This window comes from Mobula birostris, chromosome 16 (assembly GCF_030028105.1).
Source record: "Mobula birostris isolate sMobBir1 chromosome 16, sMobBir1.hap1, whole genome shotgun sequence".
Taxonomy (NCBI): Eukaryota; Metazoa; Chordata; class Chondrichthyes; order Myliobatiformes; family Myliobatidae; genus Mobula; species Mobula birostris.
Window position 1 is genome coordinate 59,591,082 of NC_092385.1, and position 21,760 is coordinate 59,612,841.

The 21,760-nt window shown below is 41.2% G+C and overlaps 1 protein-coding gene across 1 annotated transcript in view; it reads right to left on the reverse strand.

Moving 5' to 3' along the window:
- Positions 1-21,760, reverse strand: part of dock3 (dedicator of cytokinesis 3) — a 946,041-nt gene that overhangs the window by 489,346 nt on the left and 434,935 nt on the right. Inside the window, exon 9 of the mRNA XM_072280136.1 lies at positions 15,383-15,537. Within this exon, the coding sequence (XP_072136237.1) occupies positions 15,383-15,537 (155 nt within the window). The remainder of the gene's footprint in view (positions 1-15,382; positions 15,538-21,760) is intronic.

Below are 21,760 nucleotides of genomic sequence, written 5' to 3' on the forward strand. Positions count from 1 at the left end.
AAAAAAGTATGTGAACCTCTGGGGTAATGCCTCTACAAAAGCTTTTTGAAGCCAGGTGTTCCAATTAATGAGAAGAGATTGGAGGTGTGTATTGTAGAGGGGTCCTGCCCTATAAAAAAGACACACAAAGTCAGGTTATTGACAGAGCTTGCTCTTCTAAAGAAAGATCTAATTATGTGCACCATGCCTCAATCAAAACAATTTTCAGAGGATCTCAGAAGAAGAATTGTAGAGATGCATCAAGCTGGAAAAGGTTACAAAAGCATTTCTAAAGACCTGAGTGTTCATCAGTCCACAGTAAGAGAAATTGTCTACAAATGGAGGAAACTCAGTACTGTTGCTATTCTCCCGAGGAGTGGGCATTCTGCTAAGATCATACCAAGAGTCCTACCTGCAATGCTGAAGGAGGTGAAAAAGAACCCAAGGGTAACAGCAAAAGACCTGCAGAAATCTCTAAAACTTGCTAAAGTCTCTGTTTATGTGTCCACAGAAGAAAAACAAGAATGAACAAGAATGGTGTTCATGGACAGACACCATGGAGGAAACCGCTGCTCTCCAAAAAAAACTTGTTGCATGTCTTAAGCTTGCAAAGGACCACTTGGATGTTATACAATGCTTCTGGAGCAATGTTCTGTGGACAGATGAGACAAAAGTTGAACTTTTTGACAGAAATTCACATTGCTATGTTTAGAGGAAAAAGGGCACTGCACACCATCACCAAAACCTCATCCTAACTGTGAAGCATGGTAGAAGGAGCATCATGGTTTGGGGCTGCATTGCTGCCTCATGGCCTGGGCAGCTTGTAATCATTGAGGGAACAAGTAATTCAAAATTGTATCAAGATATTTTACAGGAGAATGTCAGGGTAGCAGTCCATCACCTGAAGCGCAATAGAAGTTGATAATGCAACAAGACAATGATCCAAAAGACAAGAGTAAATCAACAACAGAATAGCTTAAAAAGAAGAAAATTTGTGTATTGGAATGGCCCAGTCAAAGTCTTGACCTTTATCTGATAAAATGTTGTGAAAGGACCTGAAGCAAGCAGTTCATGCAAGGTAGCCCACCAATATCCCAGAGTTGAAGCAGTTTTGTAAGGAGGAATGGCCTAAAATTCCTCCAAGCCAATGTGTAGGGCTGATCAACAGATACTAGAAATGTTTGGTTGAAGTTATTGCTGTACAAGGCGGGGGGGGGGGGGGGGTCACACTAATTACTGAAAGCAAAGGTTCACATATGTTTTCCAACAAATACATGTAATATTGGATCATCTTTCTCAATAAGTAAATGAACAAGTATAATGTTTCCTGTGCTATTTATTTAATTGGGCTCTCTATGTCTAGTTTTAGGACATACATGAAGATCTGATCATTTTAGGTCATATTTATGCAAAAATAGAGAAAATTCTACAGGATTCACGAACGTGGAAGTGGTACTGCAGTATTAAGAAGGTGACACAAAACACTGACTCTGCTGGTGCTGCACTCTTCCAAGGTTGCAGCTGTACTGCTACAGCACGGTTCAGGGCCCTGTCATTGGTGAGTTTGGGGTTCAGTCTAGTGTTCAGTGACCAGCGGTTCCTGGGGTTGACGCCAAGGATTGAGGCCTAAGGGTCGACTGGTAGTCCAGAAACAGAGGGCCAATAGCTGGAGCCCCAAGTCTGCGAATCTCCATTAAGTAAGGCAAACCTACAGCCTTCCAACCTAGATTGGATGGCTCCCAACTAAATAAAAGGTGACCCATTACAGAATGGTGGGACAACAGTAGGGCAGTTGTTGTGAAATGGAAACTGGCAGGGTGGGGTTGTTTTGAAGAAAAAACTTATATTCGCATTTACCTTTGGATATATTGTAGCCCAAGGGTAAGTGAAATATCAGTCAAATTATCATTTTGTGCTGTCAAAAATCTGGAGAAGTTAATAGTGATTTCCACTTACTGACTTATTGTGTCTCTATAATGTAGCAAATCTCATAGAAATCAGGAGAAGCCAAATTAAACAATAATTGGAGCTGATAACCAGAAGTTTGGTCTGTATTTACTTCAAAGTTTTATAGACTGTGCCTAGTGTCTAGAAATTTAAATAGTAAAATGCTAAATGGTTATTCCTTAAGTCATTTCATAGCACTTATTAAATAATTGGGAGATCTGTCACGTCCACAATAACAATTCGATTTGCTTTTTACGAAGAATATGTTTACAACATTCTCTCAACTGCAAACTTTGTTTTCCACAACGAAGACATAGCATTCTTAGTATCTGCTTATTTGTGGTTCAGTCTTGAAAACATTAGTGTTCTTTCACTGAAACTGTCTATACATTTTATTTACATTTGAATCATTTCTGAATTATGTACATCTGAACAAGGAATACAATGGCATTAAATATCAGAATATCTAGTTACACTGACACTTTGGATAGTTGAGCTTTCTTTCCTGCAATTTACAGGCTTTATTACTGTTGAGGGTGATGAAGATCAAGATTAGATTAGTACCAATCATCTGATCTGTATGCTTCCTGCCAGAGAAGCAGCTATTTCCCACTGTCCCACTTCACATCACTGCCAAGAGTTCTAAAACACTAATGATCATCAACCATGTATGCAGAATAATAATTATCCAAAGGCTACTCTTTCAATCCTGCCTTTGTTTGCTTGTACCAGCTGCCAGAGGCTTGATTAGGTCAGAATGCCTGTTTATGTTACAAATGTTGTCATTGGCATTTCAAATAAAACTCATGAAGATGAAAAGCATGAACAAATATTTACTTCATGCATCACGGCAGTTACAATCAAATCCAAATTTGTCTATTACATACCGCTTTGCGGGTTTTTAACACAGCAATGAATCTTCAAAGCAGTTTATCTTATTTATTGCAACATTTTTTAAAAAATTGATGAACATTCAAAGGACTGCTTTCAATTAGTGGACTTGTCACTGACTTTGTGAAGACCTATGTGGATGTGTGTGTCCTTAGAGAACATACTGGACATACCAACCAGAAGCCATGGATGAACCAGGACATCCAGTCTGTTGAAGGCTAGATCTGTGATCTATGACCTACAGAAGGCTGTTGTGAAAGCGAAAAGGAAATTTCCATGTGAAGTTAGAGACATAACCCTGTGGCAGGGACTGCATGTCATTACTTCTCATAAGGGAAGACCTAACAGCATAGATGACTATAATGTTGCAATTTCCACTGAGCCTAATGCCTTCTTTTATGCATGCTTTGATTGGGAGGATAAAACTATACCTGTGCAAATTCCCATAGCATTAGCAATTCTGTGATCTGTGTCTTAGAAACCAACGTTGAAACATCCTTCAAGGTGTCAGGCCCCACTTGATTGGCACTGAAAATCTGTGTTGACCAACTGGCTGGAAACCTTCAACATCTCACTGCCAGCAGTTTCAACCTGCTTCAAAGGGAATTAATCATCCAAGAGCCTAAAAAGGGTAGGGTGAGCTGCCTCAACGACTATTACCCGGTAGCACTTACAGTTGAGGTTAGAAGTTTACATACACCTCAGCCAAATACATTTAAACTTAGTTTTTCACAATTCCTGACATTTAATCCTAGAAAACATTCCCTGTCTTAGGTCAGTTAGGATCACTACTTTATTTTAAGAATGTGAATTGTCAGAATAATAGTAGAGAGAATGATTTATTTCAGCTTTTATTTCTTTCATCACTTTCCCAGTGGGTCAGAAGTTTACATACACTTTGTTAGTATTTGGTAGCATTGCCTTTAAATTGTTTAACTTGGGTCAAACGTTTTGGGTACCCTTCCACAAGCTTCTCACAATAAATTGCTGGAATTTTGTTCCATTCGTCCAGACAGAACTGGTGTAGCTGAGTCAGGTTTGTAGGCCTCCTTGCTCGCACACACTTATTTAGTTCTGCCCACAAATTTTCTATCTGATTGAGGTCAGGGCTTTGTGAAGCCCACTTCAATACCTTGACTTTATTGTCCTTAAGCAATTTTGCCACAACTTTGGAGGTATGCTTGGGGTCATTGTCCATTTGGAAGACCCATTTGCAGCTGAGCTTTAACTTCCTGACTGAAATAAATCATTCTCTCTACTATTATTCAGACATTTCACATTCTTAAAATAAAGTAGTGATTCTAACTGACCTAAGACAGGGAATGTTTTCTCTGATTAAATGTCAGGAATTGTGAAAAACTGAGTTTAAATGTATTTGGCTAAGGTGTATATAAACTTCTGACTTCAACTATATATCTACTGTGATGAAATGCTTTGAGAGGCTGGTCATGGCTAAAATTAACTCCTGCCTGAAGAAGGACCTGGACCTTCCGCAATTTTCCTATCACCACAACAGGCCTACAGTGGATGCAATCTCACTGGCTCCCTAATCTGCTCTGGAGCACCTGGACTACAACAATACATAAAAATTGGCATTCAACAGCATCATCTCCGTAGTACTAATTCTCGTATCCCCTTTTGCCAATCACCTGTCCAGCTCTTGGCTCCTTCCCTCCCCCTCCTGTCTTCTCCTATCATTTTGGATCTCCCCCTCCCCCTCCAACTTTCAAATCCCTTACTCACTCTTCCTTCAGTTAGTCCTGACGAAGGGTCTCGGCCTGAAACATCGACTGCACCTCTTCCTAGAGATGCTGCCTGGCCTGTTGTGTTCACCAGCAACTTTGATGTGTGTTGCTTGAATTTCCAGCGTCTGCAGAATTCCTGTTGTTTGCGTTTACTAATTAACAAACTCTTTTTTTGGCAAGCGGCAATCAGCATGAGAAGTCGTTCACTGGTGACACAGCATGAGGTTTAAAAAGAGCTTGGGTACTTTTCAGCTGTCTTTTGGCAGCTTGCAATCAGTGCAGGGCCAATAAAAAGAAGGGAGGTGCAGGTGGAGCAACCATTGTGGGAGCAGACCAGTGTTAGAGTGGTCTGGCTTTGGCTCAATGGGCTTAGCTGGGAATAGATTTGGGCAAGTGCAGGTGGAGTTCGAAGTAAATTTCTAGTAAATTTTAATTTTCTGTTAGTACGGAGCTAGTGTGCTGAAAGTGGGTCTGGAAGCATTAGCACGTTCTTTGTGTGAGGTGTGGGGTGTCTGACCTCCAGTCTCCCTGATAACTACATCTGTGTTAAGTGCATTGAGCTGCAACTCCTTAGAGATCGTTAAGGAACTGGAGCCGCAACTCAATGACCTTCGGCTCATAAGGGAATATAAGGAGGTGATAGATAGGAACTACAGGGGGGTAGCCACCCCTAAGTTGCAGGATGCAGGTACCTGGATGACTGTCAGCAGAGGGTAAGGGAATAGACAGCAGTGCAGAGTACTGCTATGGCCATTGCACTCTTTAAAAGTATACCACCTTGGATACTGTTGGGAGAGGGTACAATCTACCAGGGGGAAGCCACAGCGACTGGTTCTCTGGGATTGATTCTGGCTCTGTGGCTGAGAAAGGAAGTGGGGAAATAAGGATTTCCATAATTAGAAGAACAGAAAGCAGAATCTGTGGAGGTGAAAGAGACACCTGGATGGTATGTTGTTTGCCAGGTGCCAGGGTCAAGGATGCCTCAGATCAAGTCCATAGCATTCTAAAGGGGAAAGGTGCACAACCAGAAGTTCTGGTATATTTTAGTACCGATGACATAGGTAAGAAAAGGGAGGAGGTCCTGAAGACAGAATATAGGGAGTTAGGTAGAAAGTTGAAAAACAGGACTATAAGGTAGTGATCTCTGGATTGCCGACTGTGCCGTGCGCAAGTGCGAATAAGAACAGGATGATTTGGCAGTTAAATGCGTTTAGGATGGTGGAGAATATTAGTAGTTCGGGTTGAGGCATTTGATTTTGTGGTGTTCATTGAGCCTGGGAATTAGCTTGCAGAGGTTTCACCAGTTGAGGTGGCTTCCTCAGTGCACCGTTGTTGGTGTTTCTCTCTGGGACTGCTTGTGTTTATACAGCCCCCTTGTTCATTTGCCTCAGTTCCGATTGGCCACCCCTTCAGTTGGCCTTTGAATTCTATTGACATGTATTTCTTTGACTCTTAGGGGTTTGTAGATGGTGTCTATTTTGATACGTTTGTTTATGGAGTTATCAGAACAGAACTACGCTTCTAAAAATTTTCCTGCCTGCTTTGTGTTAGCCTACACCAGAATCTCCATGATGTACCAGTTAAAATGGTGTCCTTCATGTACCGAGATCAGTGACAGTCCACATCCATGGACTGTTTCCTTACTGCCAGTTTGTGTTCCTGTAAATGAGTTGAGAGTTTATGTCCTGTATGGCTGACATAGTTCTTGTTGCAGTCTCCATAGGTGATCCTGTACATTGCTTTTGTTGGTTGTCTTTACTGGTACCTTGGTTCTTGAGACAACATGATTCTGGAGGAACACTGTTTCATTTTTACTGTGTACTGTACCAGCAGCTTATGGTCGAAATGACAATAAACTTGACTTGACATGACTTGAACATCCCTTAAAGTTGCCGTTGGTTTGTGAGCGATTATGATGCCATGAGGGTTGAGCATTGAGCTGTCATTTTTGAGATATTCCTGATGTACGGCAAGGTCGTGCATTTCAATGCACATTAAGTAAGGTCTGTGTGATTTTCCCTCTCTAGTAAACATCTCCTGATGAAATTCCATGGGTAACCACGGAAGTAAATGTGTGGCTGAAGATTTGATGCAGGGGCAGGGTTCAGATTTCAGGATCATTGTGATCTCTTCTGGAGAAGGTATGACCTGTACAAAAAGGACAAGCTACACCTGAACCAGAGGGGAATCTATATCCTGGTGTGCAGGTTTGCTAATGCTGTTGGGGAGAGTTTAAACTAATTTGGCAGGTGATGAGAACTGGAGTGATAGGGCTGAGGATGCGATATTTGGTATACAATTACATGCAGTACATAGTGAAGCTGCTAGCAAGGACAGGCGGATAGGGCAAAATGGCAGTCAGTGAGATGAATTTACGTGTAACAGTGGGCCAAAATCAAAAAGGGTGATGAATACTGGCATGAAGGCCTTATATTTGATGCACACAGTATATGGAATAAGATGGATGATCTTGTAGTGCAGTTAGAGATTGCCAGATATGATGTTGTGGGCATCTCTGAGTCATGGATGATAGAAGATTATAGTTAGGAGCTTGACATGAAAGGATACATATTGTATCAAAAAGACAGGCAGGTAGGCAGAAGGGGTGGGGTGGCTTTGTTGGTAAAAAATGAAATCAAATGTTTTGAAAGAGGTGACATAGGATTAGAAGAAATAGAATCCTTGTGAGTAGAGTTATGAAACTGCAAGGGTAAAAGACCCTGATGGGGGTTATATACAGGCCGCCGAACATTAGCCAGGATGTGGACTACAAATTACAACAGGAGATAGAAAAGGCATGTGAAAAGAGCAATGTTGTGATAATTGTGGAGAACTTCATTACAACACATAAAAAATGCTGGAGGAACTCCACAGGCAGGGCACCATCTATGGAAAGGAATAAACAGTCTAAGTTTTGGGCCAAGATCCTTTATCAAGACATCAACATGCAGATAGATTGGGAAAATCAGGTTGGTGCTGGATCCCAAGAGAGGGAATTTGTGGAATGCCTGTGAGATAGCCTTTTAGAGCAACTTGTGAATGAGCCCACTTGGGGAATGGCACTTCGGGATTGGGTATTATGTCATGACCCATTTATGATTAGGGGTTTTTAAGGTAAATGAGGTATGGTAGAATTCACCTTGCATTTTGAGAAGGGGAAGCTAAAATAAGATGTATCAGTATTACAGTGGAGTAAATGGAATTACAAAGGCATGAGAGAGAAACTGGCAAAAGTTGATTGGAAGGGAAGACTAGCAAGGATGATGGTAGGACAGCAATGGCTGGTGTTTCTGGGGGAAATTTAGAAGGCACATGAAAGATTCATGCATCCCAAAGATAAGAAGTATTCTAAAGCAGGGGACCCCAACCGTTTTTTGCACCGCAGACCGGTTTAATATTGACGATATTCTTGCGGACTGGCCGCCGGGGGGGGTGTTCAAGTTCAACAGTGTGTGACAGGAATGAGAAAAGGTGCAGTTGACCCATATCGTTTCATATCGCCAAATCATATCATTTCCTCACGGCCCGGTAGCACATCTTTGCGGCCCAGTGTTGGGGACCACTGTTCTAAAGGGAGGATGAGCCAACTGTGGCTGACAAGGGAAGTCAAAGACAGCATAAAAGCAAAACAGAGGGCGTATAATATACCGGAAATGAGTGGGAAGGTAGACGTTTGGGGAACTTTTTATAACCAACAGAGCACAACTAAAAAAAAAGCCATAGAGAGAGAAAAGATGAAATATGAAAGTAAGCTAGCTAATAATATAAAGAGGTTACAATAAGCTTTCCAGACATATAAAGAATAAAAGAGAGACAAAATTTGATATCCGACCATTAGAAAATGGCATTGGAGAAGCAGTACTTCTTACACTAATCCTACACTCTCAGTCCTGCTGCAGGATTACAACCAGAAATATTCTTTGCTCCCACGAAAGCTGCTTGACCTGCTGAGTGCATCGTGCAGTTGTTTGTCACTCCAGATTCCAGCATCTACAATCACTTGTGTCTCCAATCCCATACTAAACTCAATTTGATGTCCCCCCCCCCACCCAATCTGTCAACATTCCCAGGATTCCCACACTCATCCACACACTAGGGGCTAGTTAGAGTGGCCAGGTAACATAGCCTCACATTTCTTTGGAGTCAGCTGTTCAGGACAGAGTTTTGGAGAAATTGATACATCTCTTATGAAATTTTATTTAAATAATTAATGAATTTAGAGATACAGCCCATCCAGTGAACGGCACTGACCAGCAGCCCATGTATGTAACACTAGCCTAATCACAGAACAATTTACAGTGACCATTTAATCTACTGGCTGGTACGTCTTTGGAATATAGGAGGAAACTGGAGCACCTGGAGGAAATCCATGTGGTCACGGGCAGAATGCCAGAAATGTGAAAGTATCAGAGGACAGAAGTGACTGTCATTGCTGTAACTAAGGAGAAGGTGCTTGGGAAGCTGAAAAGTCTGAAGGTAGATAAGACACATGGACCAGATGGACTACACCCCAGGGTTCTGAAAGAGGTAACTGAAGAGATTGTACAGGTATTAGTAATGATCTTTCAGGAATCACCAGGTTCTGGAATGGTTCGTGAGGACTGGAAAATTGCACATGTCACTCCACTCTTTAAGAAGGGAGAAGGGCAGAAGAAAGGAAATTATAGACCAATTAGCCTTACTTTAGTGGTTGGAAAGATGTTGCAGTCTATTATTAAAAATGAGGTTTTGGGGTACTAGGAAGCACGTGGTAAAATAGGCCAAAGTCAGTTAGGTTTTCTAAAGAGGAAACCTTGCCTGACAAATCTATTAAATTCTTTGAGGGAAAATAACAGGCTGGATTAACAAAAGAGTGGATGTTGTTTATTTGGATTTTCAGAAGGCCTTTGTCAAGGTGCTACAAATGAGGTTGCTTAACAAGCTATTGCATTATAGGAAAGGTATTTTAGCATGGATAGTAAACTGGCTGACTGGGCAAAGAATAGGAATAAGGGGGCCTTTTTCTGGTTGGCTTGGTGACTAGCGGTGTGCTGTAGGGATCTGTGTTGGGACCACTTCTTTTTCATGTTATATGTCAATGATTTGGATGAAGGAATTGATGGCATTGTAGCCAGGTTTGAGGATGATACAAAGATAGGTAGCGGGACAGGCAGAGGTGAAGAAGCAGGGTGTCTGCAAAAGGACCTAGACAGATTGGGGGAATGGGCAAAAAAGTGGCAGATGGAATACAGTGTAAAGAAGAAAGAATAAAGGCATGGACTGTTTTCTAATTGGGAGAAAATTCAAAATTCAGAGGTGCAAAGGGACTTGGGAGTCCTTGTGCAGGATTCCCTCCAGGTTAACTTGCAGGTTGAGCCAGTGATAAGGAAGGTAAATGCATTGTTAATGTTCACTTTGAGAGGGCTGGAACACAAAGACAAGGATGTAATACTAAGGCTTTATAAGGCATTGGTCAGACTGTACTCAGAATATTGTGAGCAGGTTTGGGGCCTCATATCTAAGAAAATCTATGCTGGCATTGGAGAGGGTCTACAGAAATGAAAAGGTTAACATATGAGGAGCATCTGATAGCTCTGGGCCTATACTGCCTCGAATTTAGAAGAATGAAGGGCGATCTCATTGCAACCTATCGAATATTGAAAGGCCTAGACAGAATGGATGTGGACCTGAAGTTTCTGATAGTGGGGGAAGTCTAGGACTAGATAGCTCAGACTCAGAATTGAAGAACCTCCATTTAGAACAGAGATGAGAAAAAAAATTCTTTAACCAGGGGGTGATGAATCTGTGGAATTCATTGCCACTGATGTCTGTGCAGACCAAGTTATTGGGTATATTTAAGAAAGAGATTAATAGGTTCTTCATTAATCTGGGTGCCACAGGTTACGGGGAGATAGCAGGGAGAATAAATCAGCCATGTTGGAATGGTGGAGCAGACTTGATGGGCTGAATGGTGTAATTCTGCTCCTATGTCTTTTGGTCTTAAAATATGGTCCTCTGTACTTCCCTCTGCAAATGGATCCTTAAGAGTTTATCATCCAGAACACACAGCCAGAGTCGATTGGTAATAACAGCTCCTCTTCAATGACTATGGCTCAAATGGCATTTATGAGTTTGCCGATAGTACCACTGCTGTTGGCAAAATTGCAAATGTTGATGAAGAAGCGTACAAGAGTGAGATAGATCAACTGGTTGGGCAGTGTTGCAAAGCTAAGGAATTGATTGTGGACTTCAGGAAGGGGAGGTCAAGAGAACATAAACCAATTCTCATTGAGACTTCAGCATGGAAAGTGTGAGAGTTTCAAGTTACTCAGCATCAACATCTCAAAGGATCTATCCTGGGCCCAACATATTCATGCAATCAAAAAGAAGAAACTCCAGCAGCTATACTTAATTAGGAGTTTGGAGAGATTTAGTAAGTCACCAAAGTATCAAGGACTCTTGCAAATTTCTACAGATGTATGGTGGAGACATTCTGACTGGTTGTATCACTGTCTGGTACAGAGTCTCCAATGTGCAGGATCAAAAAAAGCTGCAGAAGATTATAGATGCAGTCAACTCCATCACGGACACAACCTCCCCACTACTGAAGACATCTTTAAAAGGCAGTGCCTCCAGAAGGCGGCATCCATCATTAAGGACCCTCACCACCTGAAACATGTCCTCTTCTCATAGCTACTATCAGGGAGGAGGTACAAGAGGCTGAGGATCCACTTCAATATCTCAGAAACAGCTTCTTCTCATCCACCACTAGATCTCTAAGTGATCCATGAACACTACCTGATTCCTCTTCTGCTTCCCTATTTATTTTTTTGTAACTTATAGTAAATTTTATGCTTTGCACTGTATTTCTATCACAAAACAAATTTCACATCATTTGTTAGTAATAATAAACTCAATTCTGATTTTATCATAAGCCACAAATATTACTACTGAATTTCTGCTGTCAAGTTTCAATTCCCAACTGTTTAAGATTCATTGCGAAGATGCAATACTAATAATGCTCCATTGGACTACCAAGGAACCAATTCTCCACATTTTCTATCGTATTGGGATAAAATAGCAGACTATTAAGTTCAGAAATAAGATATCACCTAACGATCACTATACTTGGTAGCAATTACATCTCCTTATATAATTAAATCTGCATTGGTATGTGGCAGGACTTGGACAATGTAAAGTATAGCTCAAAATTGTCATAGTACATGGAGGCAGGCCCTGCAGCACAACTTGCCCATTCCGACAAGCTAGTCCCATATGCCTGTGTTGGGCCCATATTCCTCTAAACACTTCCAATCTACTGTATGTTCTCATCCAAATGTCTTTTAAATGATGTTATTTCTTTTCTTCATGAAATAAAAGTCTACCAGGCAGAAATACCCCTTGCCCTCCTTTAGATTTCTGAAATTTAGTCTCTCTGCAAGACACTTGGAAAATAAAATCTAAATCCTCCAAATTCACTGGAAGGTTAATCAGACCAATAGCAGCTCTCGTTCAAGCTAATATCTCCACCATTCAGATCCTAGTAACTCTCAGTTGGCTAAGATGGACAGGGCACACCATTCATGTGCTTCACACCACACTTCCAAAACAATCACTCAAACCAAGCTCTGTCATGGGAGGTTGCCTGGCAGACAAAGAAAAAAAGCTTCATTGAACTACAATGTCCCCAACAATCCCTGGGAACGTCTGGCTCACAAGTACTCAAGGTAGAGGTGGATCATCTGAGATGGTATTCGAACCTTTATAAAGATATATTGGAAGCAGGTAGCAAGAGGTGGAAGGAGACTAGCACCTCACGAATGACTTGCTCCATCTGTGGAAAAGTCTCTAACTCTCATTTCAACTTTACATGCCATGAAACTGGAGGGGAAACAAGTTATCCTCTACCTTCAGGACTCCTAAGAGAAGAAGAACATTCATGAAACACAGGTGCCAGGCAAACTTCATCTCAGAAAAGGAAAAGTCTACCCTTGATATTCAATAGAATTAAATTAAAAATGATTCCAGAGACTATTCCTGTTGTATATTTTCTCTTCTCTTCTACTCAATTATATTAGGAGATAGGATCACTACTGGTCCAAAGCTAAATTCACATGTATAATGGATTTCCATAAAAAACACAGCTCATCATTCTCCTTTGTATTATGATTTTCCAACCTTGCCTGAAAGAAAGCTTTCATACACCTAAATAACTATCCCTTGCTAGGACAAGCTGTATTGTTCAAGTTGCTTTTATTATCATTTAATGTCTAAACTCATATGGCTGTCAAACACATAATAGAGAACAAGGTGACACCTGCACAATCAAAGGAAACTGCTGTACAGTAAGTAAGTAGGGAACTATGACGGCAGCCCAGGGGTACCTTAACAATGATCAGAAGGTCACATGCAGATTTCTCCCCACTCATAACAACTGTAAATGGATTCCTGGGGCTCAATAAAATATTTAAAAATCCTGTGCAACTGAAATGGCGACACAGCAGTTTAACTACAGAATTAATAACCAGAGACCTTAAGGAACTAAAACTGGAGCTTTGATAAAAGCTTGACTCATGAATAAAATTCATTTGTTTCAGAAATGTCCTTTGGGGAAGGAAAAGTGAATCTAAAACCTGTATATATGTGATGGTGGACACAAAGCTTGCCTATTAACTAACCTCTGAAATAACTAGCAAATCATTCCAAAAGAAAATGTAGAATTGCCATAGGCTCCATATTCAAATAGCTGCAAGCACAGACAATATGGAGCCATTGAGCACTACAGCAAAGGCACAGGGCCCTTCGGCTTATCCAGTCCGCACCAAACTATTATTCTGCCTAGTCCCATCAACTTGCATCAGGACCATAGCCCTCCACACCCCTTAGCTTTGTTGAAATCAAACCCACACATGCTCCACTTCTGCTGGCAGCTCACTCCTCATTCTCACCACCGTCTAAGTGAAGCTCCCCTTCACTCTCCTCTTCAAAGTTTATTTGTCATCAATGTACGTATATTTCACGATATATTACCCTGAGATCAACATTCTTGCGGGCAATTGCAGTATTAGATCTTCCTATGGCTGTCAAATCTATACCTTTCCATCTAAAAGTAGTGCTGAGAACACAAGGGCACAGAATGTCCTCTGGGAGTGGGACATCAATGCCAATTACTAAGAAGGACTTTGTCGCCCTGCCACTTTCTGAACTGGCCAGATCCTAAAAGTGCAGGCTGCCAAATAGCCTTGGGGAGTTGATGAGAGAAATAATATTAAAAAAAATACAATTTTATCTCATTCTCACAAATTTACGTGTTCCAGATGCAACTTTCATTATTGAGCCAAGACCTAGCTTCACAAAACAGATTCCTTCCATTGTGTTTTCAACACAAATAGCTCTAAATAAGCTGGACCAGGACAAGATCAGACTTCTCAAAGCCGAGGTGTTTTTAAGTCTCAACAACAGTGAATTTCACTGTGATCTGTAACCTCATTTCCTTTCTGCTCTCCTCTCTGCTGGCTACTCTCAAACTATCAACGTGCCTAAATGATGTACGTGACTCAGAATGGTTGGGGAAGCAGCCGGATAGTAGGATGGGAGAAATCCTCTCCCAGGCTAATGCCCCCAGCATCAGTAACACTTATGTAGTGACATGATGCTTTTGAAACAGACATTCTGTTCCGAGTCTATCACAGAAAGAGGTTACCGGCCAGAAAAAGGACAAGATTAATGGATATGCTTAAAGCCTACTTGAAAATTTGCACTGACCCTTGAGAAACCTGGCCTAAGACCACTCAAAGCGGAGAAGAAGCATTTAGAATGATATTGAAAATCACAAGGCATGCACTGGGATCACAGAATGTGGGTGATCAGCCATGATCACAGTGAATGGCGGTGCTGGCTCGAAGGGCCGAATGGCCTACTCCTGCACCTATTGTCTATTGTCTAATGCTGGAAGGAGTGGACCGCCTCACAGACTACCTGTCTGATTGCTCCACCAGGCACTTACTGCTGCTTCTGCAGAAACATCTACAGTTCTAACATGGTTTGCCAGAACACACTAAATAAGAGTGGAAGCAAATCATCCTTTCTCAAAATGAAATGCCAAAGGAGAGATGATGTGCATTATTTCTTCGATTACAATTGACAAAGGGTCAGATCACTAAGCAAAATCTTACACCATAGCTGCTGTAGAATAAAATCATCAGATATCTATGCTGTTTTCACAACTTGCTAATTCACAAAACAAAAATTCCTGATTGCAAATCCCTCTTTCACAAGCCCTACATAAATTACCAACCTGAAGTCATGAAAAAGTCTGGTCTTCTGTGAATAAATGTAAGGTAATTGATCAGTCAGTCCCAAATTCCAGTAAAATCAGCTTTTGTTTAAAAGTAGGAGATGAAATCTTCACAATTCAGCATGAACTACTATACCTGTTTCATTTGAACCTTACACTCACTCAGTAACTAGAGATCACTTTGTGTTATCATTCTGATCAAAGTGTAGATTGAGAACTTCAAACAGAGTTTCTTACTGTAAATTAGCTGGGATTTTGACCACTGCATTGCATAAACATAGAAATCTACAGTACATTACAGGCCCTTCAGCTCACAATGAGTGAATGTGCATTTCTGGCAAATTGCAATATTCCCTTTTCCAGGAAGAAGAAGAAGATTGTCCTCTTTATGCACTCAGAACAGATTTAGATAGTATGTGTTGCTAGATACCTTGAGGTAAAAAATTATTTTACATAAATCAAAACCAGCAAATTCCACAGAGATGAAGTGTTTTGTTGAAATGCCCACATTTGTCACATGACATCATATTTCCTTGGGTCCTACCTGATCTGTTTGCTCTCTCGGGTGTCATAAAGAGAGAAGAAGATGTCAGTATCTTCTCCAATGGTATGGTAAGTAAAACTCTTCATGTTCAGGAAGAGATGGTGGGGAACAGGGATCCGGCATGTGTCGCTGTGACGATGCCTGACGGTGTCCGTCTGTTGTGGAACACAGGAAAATAAAACAGGTTTCTCAACAATGCAATAGAAAGAGATTAACTATTTCTAACTGCTACATGAGGAATTTAGGTGTGTACTCGAAGAAAACAAAATGCAGGCCTACAAAGGAAGAGCAGAGGAGTGGTATTACAATAGATCGCTCTTTCACAGAGCTGGCTTCATGGGCTAAACACATGCATCATTTTGTCATTTTCAAAGATCTCCCAGTGCCAGATTTATTTTCTTTATCTCAAATGTAACAAATTATTTTTCACGTGGCCCATCTGCTAGCATTTCAAATAATGAGTTACACTATAATTTACTATGTGCTGACTAGCATTTTATGGTGCTTGGCTTTTAACAAAACAATCCACTGCAATATTCATACATCAATAAATGTCTTGAAAAATCAGTAATCATCCATTAACTCAAGTTTTCTTCCCCATATTTACTAATTAATAAGGCAATATTTCTAACATAGTGGCTATCACATCGTAGGCATCATTCCAGTTTTACTTTCTCTGCAGCTAGACTGTATTTAAATGAGTTTTTCTTAAGGTATTATTGGAAGGAATTAATATTTATATTGTTGAACAGAGTACCAGTCAAGCCGGCTGATTGGTCCTTAGCAATTTCTACTGAACTTCCCAAGTTGTTGAGGCTAATTATTCAAGCAAGTGGAAGATATTCCAACATACTCCTGACTTGATGTGCCTTGTACCTTTTGCCTCCACTGATGCTGTTTGACCTACTGAATTCTTCCAGTGTTCTGTGCTTTTATTTTAGATTACAGAATCCACGGCCTTGATACTCATGACTTGTCCATGTAGATGGTTGATAGACTTTAATGTGTCATGTCAATATATTCAGTCTCTGACATGCTGTTGCTGTCACAGTATCTATGTTAATTTTCTGGTCAATGGTCACCAGCAGTTGATGTTGTGGGTTCAGTAATGGTCCTGCAAATATTTGTCAAGAATAGGTATTTATATATTCTCTTTTGTTGAAGCTAGTCATTGACTGACAATGTTACCTTCAGTATAAGCTCATGCCAATGAACATTGTGTAATTTTCAGAGAAAATCATCAGTTCTGACTTGATGAAGATGAGATCTTATGATGAAGCAGCTGATGATGATTTCCCAGCAAAACTCTTGTGTTTATGATTTGCTGCACCACTATGAAGTCTCTGAGATATTCCTACCCAGAAGTAGTTTAAATTTTCTCTTCATTGGGAGTTCAGCGAGATCATCTCTCACTGGTCCCACTCTGCTGCTCTCTGACTCTTCAGCCATGTGCTCACCCAGACTCGGTATTACAGCAATGTGTCCTTCCTTCCTCTCCCCCTTCCTTTTCAATCCTGAGGAAGGGCCTCCCTCTGCCTGGAACATTTACTGTATATTCCTTTCCATAGCGGCTGCCTGACCTGCTGAGTTCCTCCAGCATCTTGTGTGTGTTGCAAATAAAATATGGTCACAAACATTGCTGATCTATCAATAGTTGGGACATTTCTCTACTCAGGGAATCAGCTCTCACAACACTAATCTTGGATTTTTTGTCCTCATGGGCTCTAAGACCATCTGTGTGAGACAAAACAGTCAATTGACATCTTTTAAAAATCTACTGATTCCCATGGTTATTTGGACTAAACTTCCCACTATTCCCTTTTCTCACTTTCTTCGCCTCTGCCACATCTGTTTTTCATTCCAGGACCTCAGAAATGCCCTCCTTATTTAAAGAACAGAGTTTCCATCCCTTTACTATTGATGCTGCCTCACCACATATCCTCCATTTCCCATACATCCATGCTCGCCCTGCCTTCCCATCAATGTAATATTGATAGAGTCCCTCTTACCCTTACCCACCACCCCATCTGCCTCCACTCCAACATATTATTCTCTGCAACTTCTGCCATCTCCAAAGGGATCCTACCACTAAACATACCTTTACTTCCCCCCCCTATGCTTCCACAGGGATCATTCCCTCCACAATTCCCTTAATTATTCGTCCCATCCCACTAATTTCCCTCCAGGCACTTATTCCTGCAAGCAGCCTAAGTGCTAAACCTGCGCATACACCCCTTCTTCATAAAAAGCCCTACCAGATGAGGCAACACTTCACTTGCAAATCTGCTGGGGGCATCCATCGTGTCCAGCACTCCTGATGCAGCCTCCTCTACATTGGTGAGACCCATTGTAAATTGGGGGACCGCTTTGTTGAGCACCTCTATATCATCTGCCAGAAGCCAGATTTCCCAGTGGCCAAACTTTTTAATTCCAATTCCCATACAGAATGGGTCACAAGCTGATGTTTGACTCCATTTTGCCGATTAAAGCTTCCATTGTTTGCCAATTAAAGCAACAAGGGAGATTGAAACACCAAGGCAAATGCAGAAGTTTGGAGATCATTTGGATGCTTCAGGACTCTGCTGGAGAGGATTTCAGGAGACAGAGGCAGTGTGCACGTACCTCGTGGTGGGCAGGCTGTGGGACGGGGCACAAGCCGATGATTGACACCATTTTGCGAATTAAAGCTTCCATTGTGCACCAATTAAATCAATAATGGACATTGAATATCAAGGTGACCATGGAGGGTGAGTGCCGGCTGCCTGTCTTTTGATCATTCTGCTACCGGAGAGGGGAGAGCCTGCTACTGTACCCGGAGAGTGTTGCCTAGGTTTTCTGCGTTTTCGATGTGGACTTGGATTATAGACTTTTTTCCAGTCTTATAGTTTTTTATATTGTGATTTTTGCCCAAACTTTCTCGTTTTTTTGGGTGAGGAAGGGGGTTTGGGGTGTTGATGTGCCTATTCAGTTTTGTTCGTTTTTTTTTACACAGGAGGAGGGATTTCGAGTTTGATGTGCCTGTTCTGTTCTTGACTTTTTTTTGCAGGAGGAGGGATTTGGGGGTTGATGTGCATGTTCGTTTTCATCATTTTTTTGTGCGGGGAGGAGGGATTTGGGGTTGATGTGCCTGTTCATTTTCATCTTTGTGTCGGGAGGAGGAATTTGGGGGTTGATGATCATGCTACCTTCCTTTCCTAGTTTCATGACTACCTGGAGAAGAAGAATTTCAGAGTTGTATACTTCGATAATAAATAAACCTTTGAACCATTCTCTTTCCGACATGTCCTCTCCTCCTTCCCTTTCTCCTCTGGTCTACTCTCCTCTCCTATCAGATTCTTTCTTCTCACCCTCATAGCCAGCTGGACCTTTCCCACCCACCTGACTTCACCTATCACTATCTGAGTAGTCTCTTTATCCTACCCCCATTTTTTTATTCTGGCATCTTCCCTTCCTTTTCAACTTTGAAGAAGGGTCTGGCCCGAAACATCAACCATTTATCCTTTTTCGTAGATCATACCTGAGCTGCTGAGTTCCTCCAGCGTTTTACATGTGTTGCTTTGGATTTCCAACATCTGCAGACTTCCTCAAGTTTGTGACCATTTGTGTGAATTAGTTTGTCTCAGCAAAGGTGTTTGAACCCTCAAAGATGTCTAATGAATTACAATGTGCTTCCACAAGAAATATGTACTTCATATTTGTCAGACACAACAAATTGAAGTAAATGATGTTACTGTAGTTTTTGAAACTGTTACTATTGTCCTCAATAGCATAAAATTGTGATATACTTTGAGTTTCAGAGACTCGGCCAAGAAGGTCTCCCAGAGAATGCCTGATTGTCATGATGATTAAAGACTTTCTTATAAAGATGAGCTTTATTTGTCACATGTACATCAAAAAATACAGCGAAATGCGCAGTTTGTGTCAAATCAAATCAGCAAAGATTGTGCTGAGTGGCCTGCAGGTGTTGCCACACTTCCGGCGTTAACATAGTATGCCCACAACTTACTAGCTCTAACTGTATGTCTAAGGAATGTGGGAGGACACCCACATGATCATGGGGAGAATGTACAAGCTCCCTATAGACAGTGGTGGGAATTGAACCCTGATCTTACAGCTGGTACTATAAAGTGTTGCACTAACAGCTATTCAATAATATCTACCAACTTCTCCAGTTCCTCCACTTACTTTTTTAAAGTCACAACAGGATCATTCATTTGGCACTTATAGGTGAAGATGACTGTGAATGCTTTAGTTGTGTCGTACCTTTCAAGTCCTAAATCTGTCCATAACTGAGGGTAAGAATTTTCTTGCAGCCTTCTTCTGATGTGGCAGGACTGTGGAGCTTTAATTTGATCCATTGGTTATGAGACACTTATTTTGTGCTGTTATTGAGGTTAAGCATTCACAATGTTCTTTATTGCAGATTCACAATGTTAACATTTTATTTTGAGGTATGATGCTTGCTGCTCTAGGAATGCCTTCATGATTTCCCCATTGAACCAGGACTTGACATCAATGGTAGTTTACACAAGCTGGGCTATGAGGCTACAGCTGGTGACAGTACGTTTTTGCTGCTCCAGATAGTCCACGTTTTCTTAAGAATACCCAGGTATGAGCTACAGGATGTGAGTTAATTTTATTAAAAAATATTGAGTATCTGGAGGAACACTGATTCAACAGCAGGATGGCAGGTGATAGCAGGAGGAATCTTCCTGTACACTTTGAACCTGTTGTCTTGAAGTTTTATAGGGTATACACACAATGTTGACAACTCTCAGTGTCATTCCCTTCTGTTGTATTTGCCCTGTCAGTGAAACAGGATGTCCCCAGAGATTCTGATGGAGGGATGTGACGTGATGTGTTGTGGGGATGGAACTGGACTCGCTGACGGTGGTGTCTGAAAAGAGGATGCTGTCCAAGTTGCATGCCATCTTGGACAATGTCTCCCATCCACTACATAATGTACTGGTTGGGCACAGGAGTACATTCAGCCAGAGACTCATTCCACCGAGATGCAACACAAAGCGTCATAGGAAGTCATTCCTGCCTGTGGCCATCAAACTTTACAACTCCTCCCTTGGAGGGTCAGACATCCTGAGACAAGAGGCTGGTCCTGGACTTATTTCCTGGCATAATTTACATATTACTATTTAATTATTTATGGTTTTATATTGCTATACTTATACTCTATTCTTGGTTGGGGCAACTGTAACGAAAATCAATTTCCCTCGGGATCAATAAAGTATGACTATGACTATGTGACACAATATCTAGAAGGTACTATTTGAAAAGGATGGTTATTTCATGCAAACACGAGGAATTCTGCAGATGCTGGAAATTCAAGCAACACACATCAAAGTTGCTGGTGAACGCAGCAGGCCAGGCAGCATCTCTAGGAAGAGGTACAGTTGACGTTTCGGGCCGAGACCCTTCGTCAGTACTAAGGTTCCTGACGAAGGGTCTTGGCCCAAAATGTCGACTGTACCTCTTCCTAGAGATGCTGCCTAGCCTGCTGCGTTCACCAGCAACTTTGATGTATGTTGCTTGTTATTTTATGCTCTTGCTTAGACAGTTCTCCCAATTTAGACACCAGGTCCCAGATGATTGCAAGCAAGTTCAATTGGCCAAGGAGTAACTTTGCTATGTCAGAATCAGGTGTTTACATAAATGCTGCTGGTTGGTCCATATATGGTTAATAACTGATTAATTTGCCATTTCGTTGGATCAAAGTCAAAGCCAAGGTAAGTTTATTACCAAGGTATTTTTAGGTCAACCGTGTACTACCTTGAGATTCATTTTCTTGAAGGCACTGACAGGGAATTAAAGAAATACAATAGAACTTATGAAAAATTAAACAGAAATACAATGTGCAAAATAAGACAAATTGTGCACTTAAAAAAAATCCTTATAAGTGAGTTTGCAGGCTGTGGAATCAGTTCAGAGTTGAGGTGAATAAAGTTATTCACACTGGTTCAGGAGCCTGATTGATTACCCAGTAGTGTAATAACTGTTCCTGAACCTGGTAATGTGGGACCTAAGGCTCCTGTACATCCTACCTGATGGTAAAAACGAGAAGACAGCATGGCCTGGATGGTGAGGGCCCCTACTGATGGATGCTACTTTCCTATGGCAGCACTCTTTGTAAATGTGCTTAATGATGGGAAAGGCTTTGCATGAGATGGACTGGGCTGTATCCACCACTTTCTATAAAATTTCCATTCAGGAAATTGGTTCTTCCATACCTGACTAAGATGCAACCAATTAGGATATGTTGAAGGTTCTGGGTGACATGACAACTATTGTGGTGAACCTGGAGTCACAGGAAGGACATTAGGGCAGCATATAGTTTTAATAGCATTCCAATAGTTCTGTGGACAT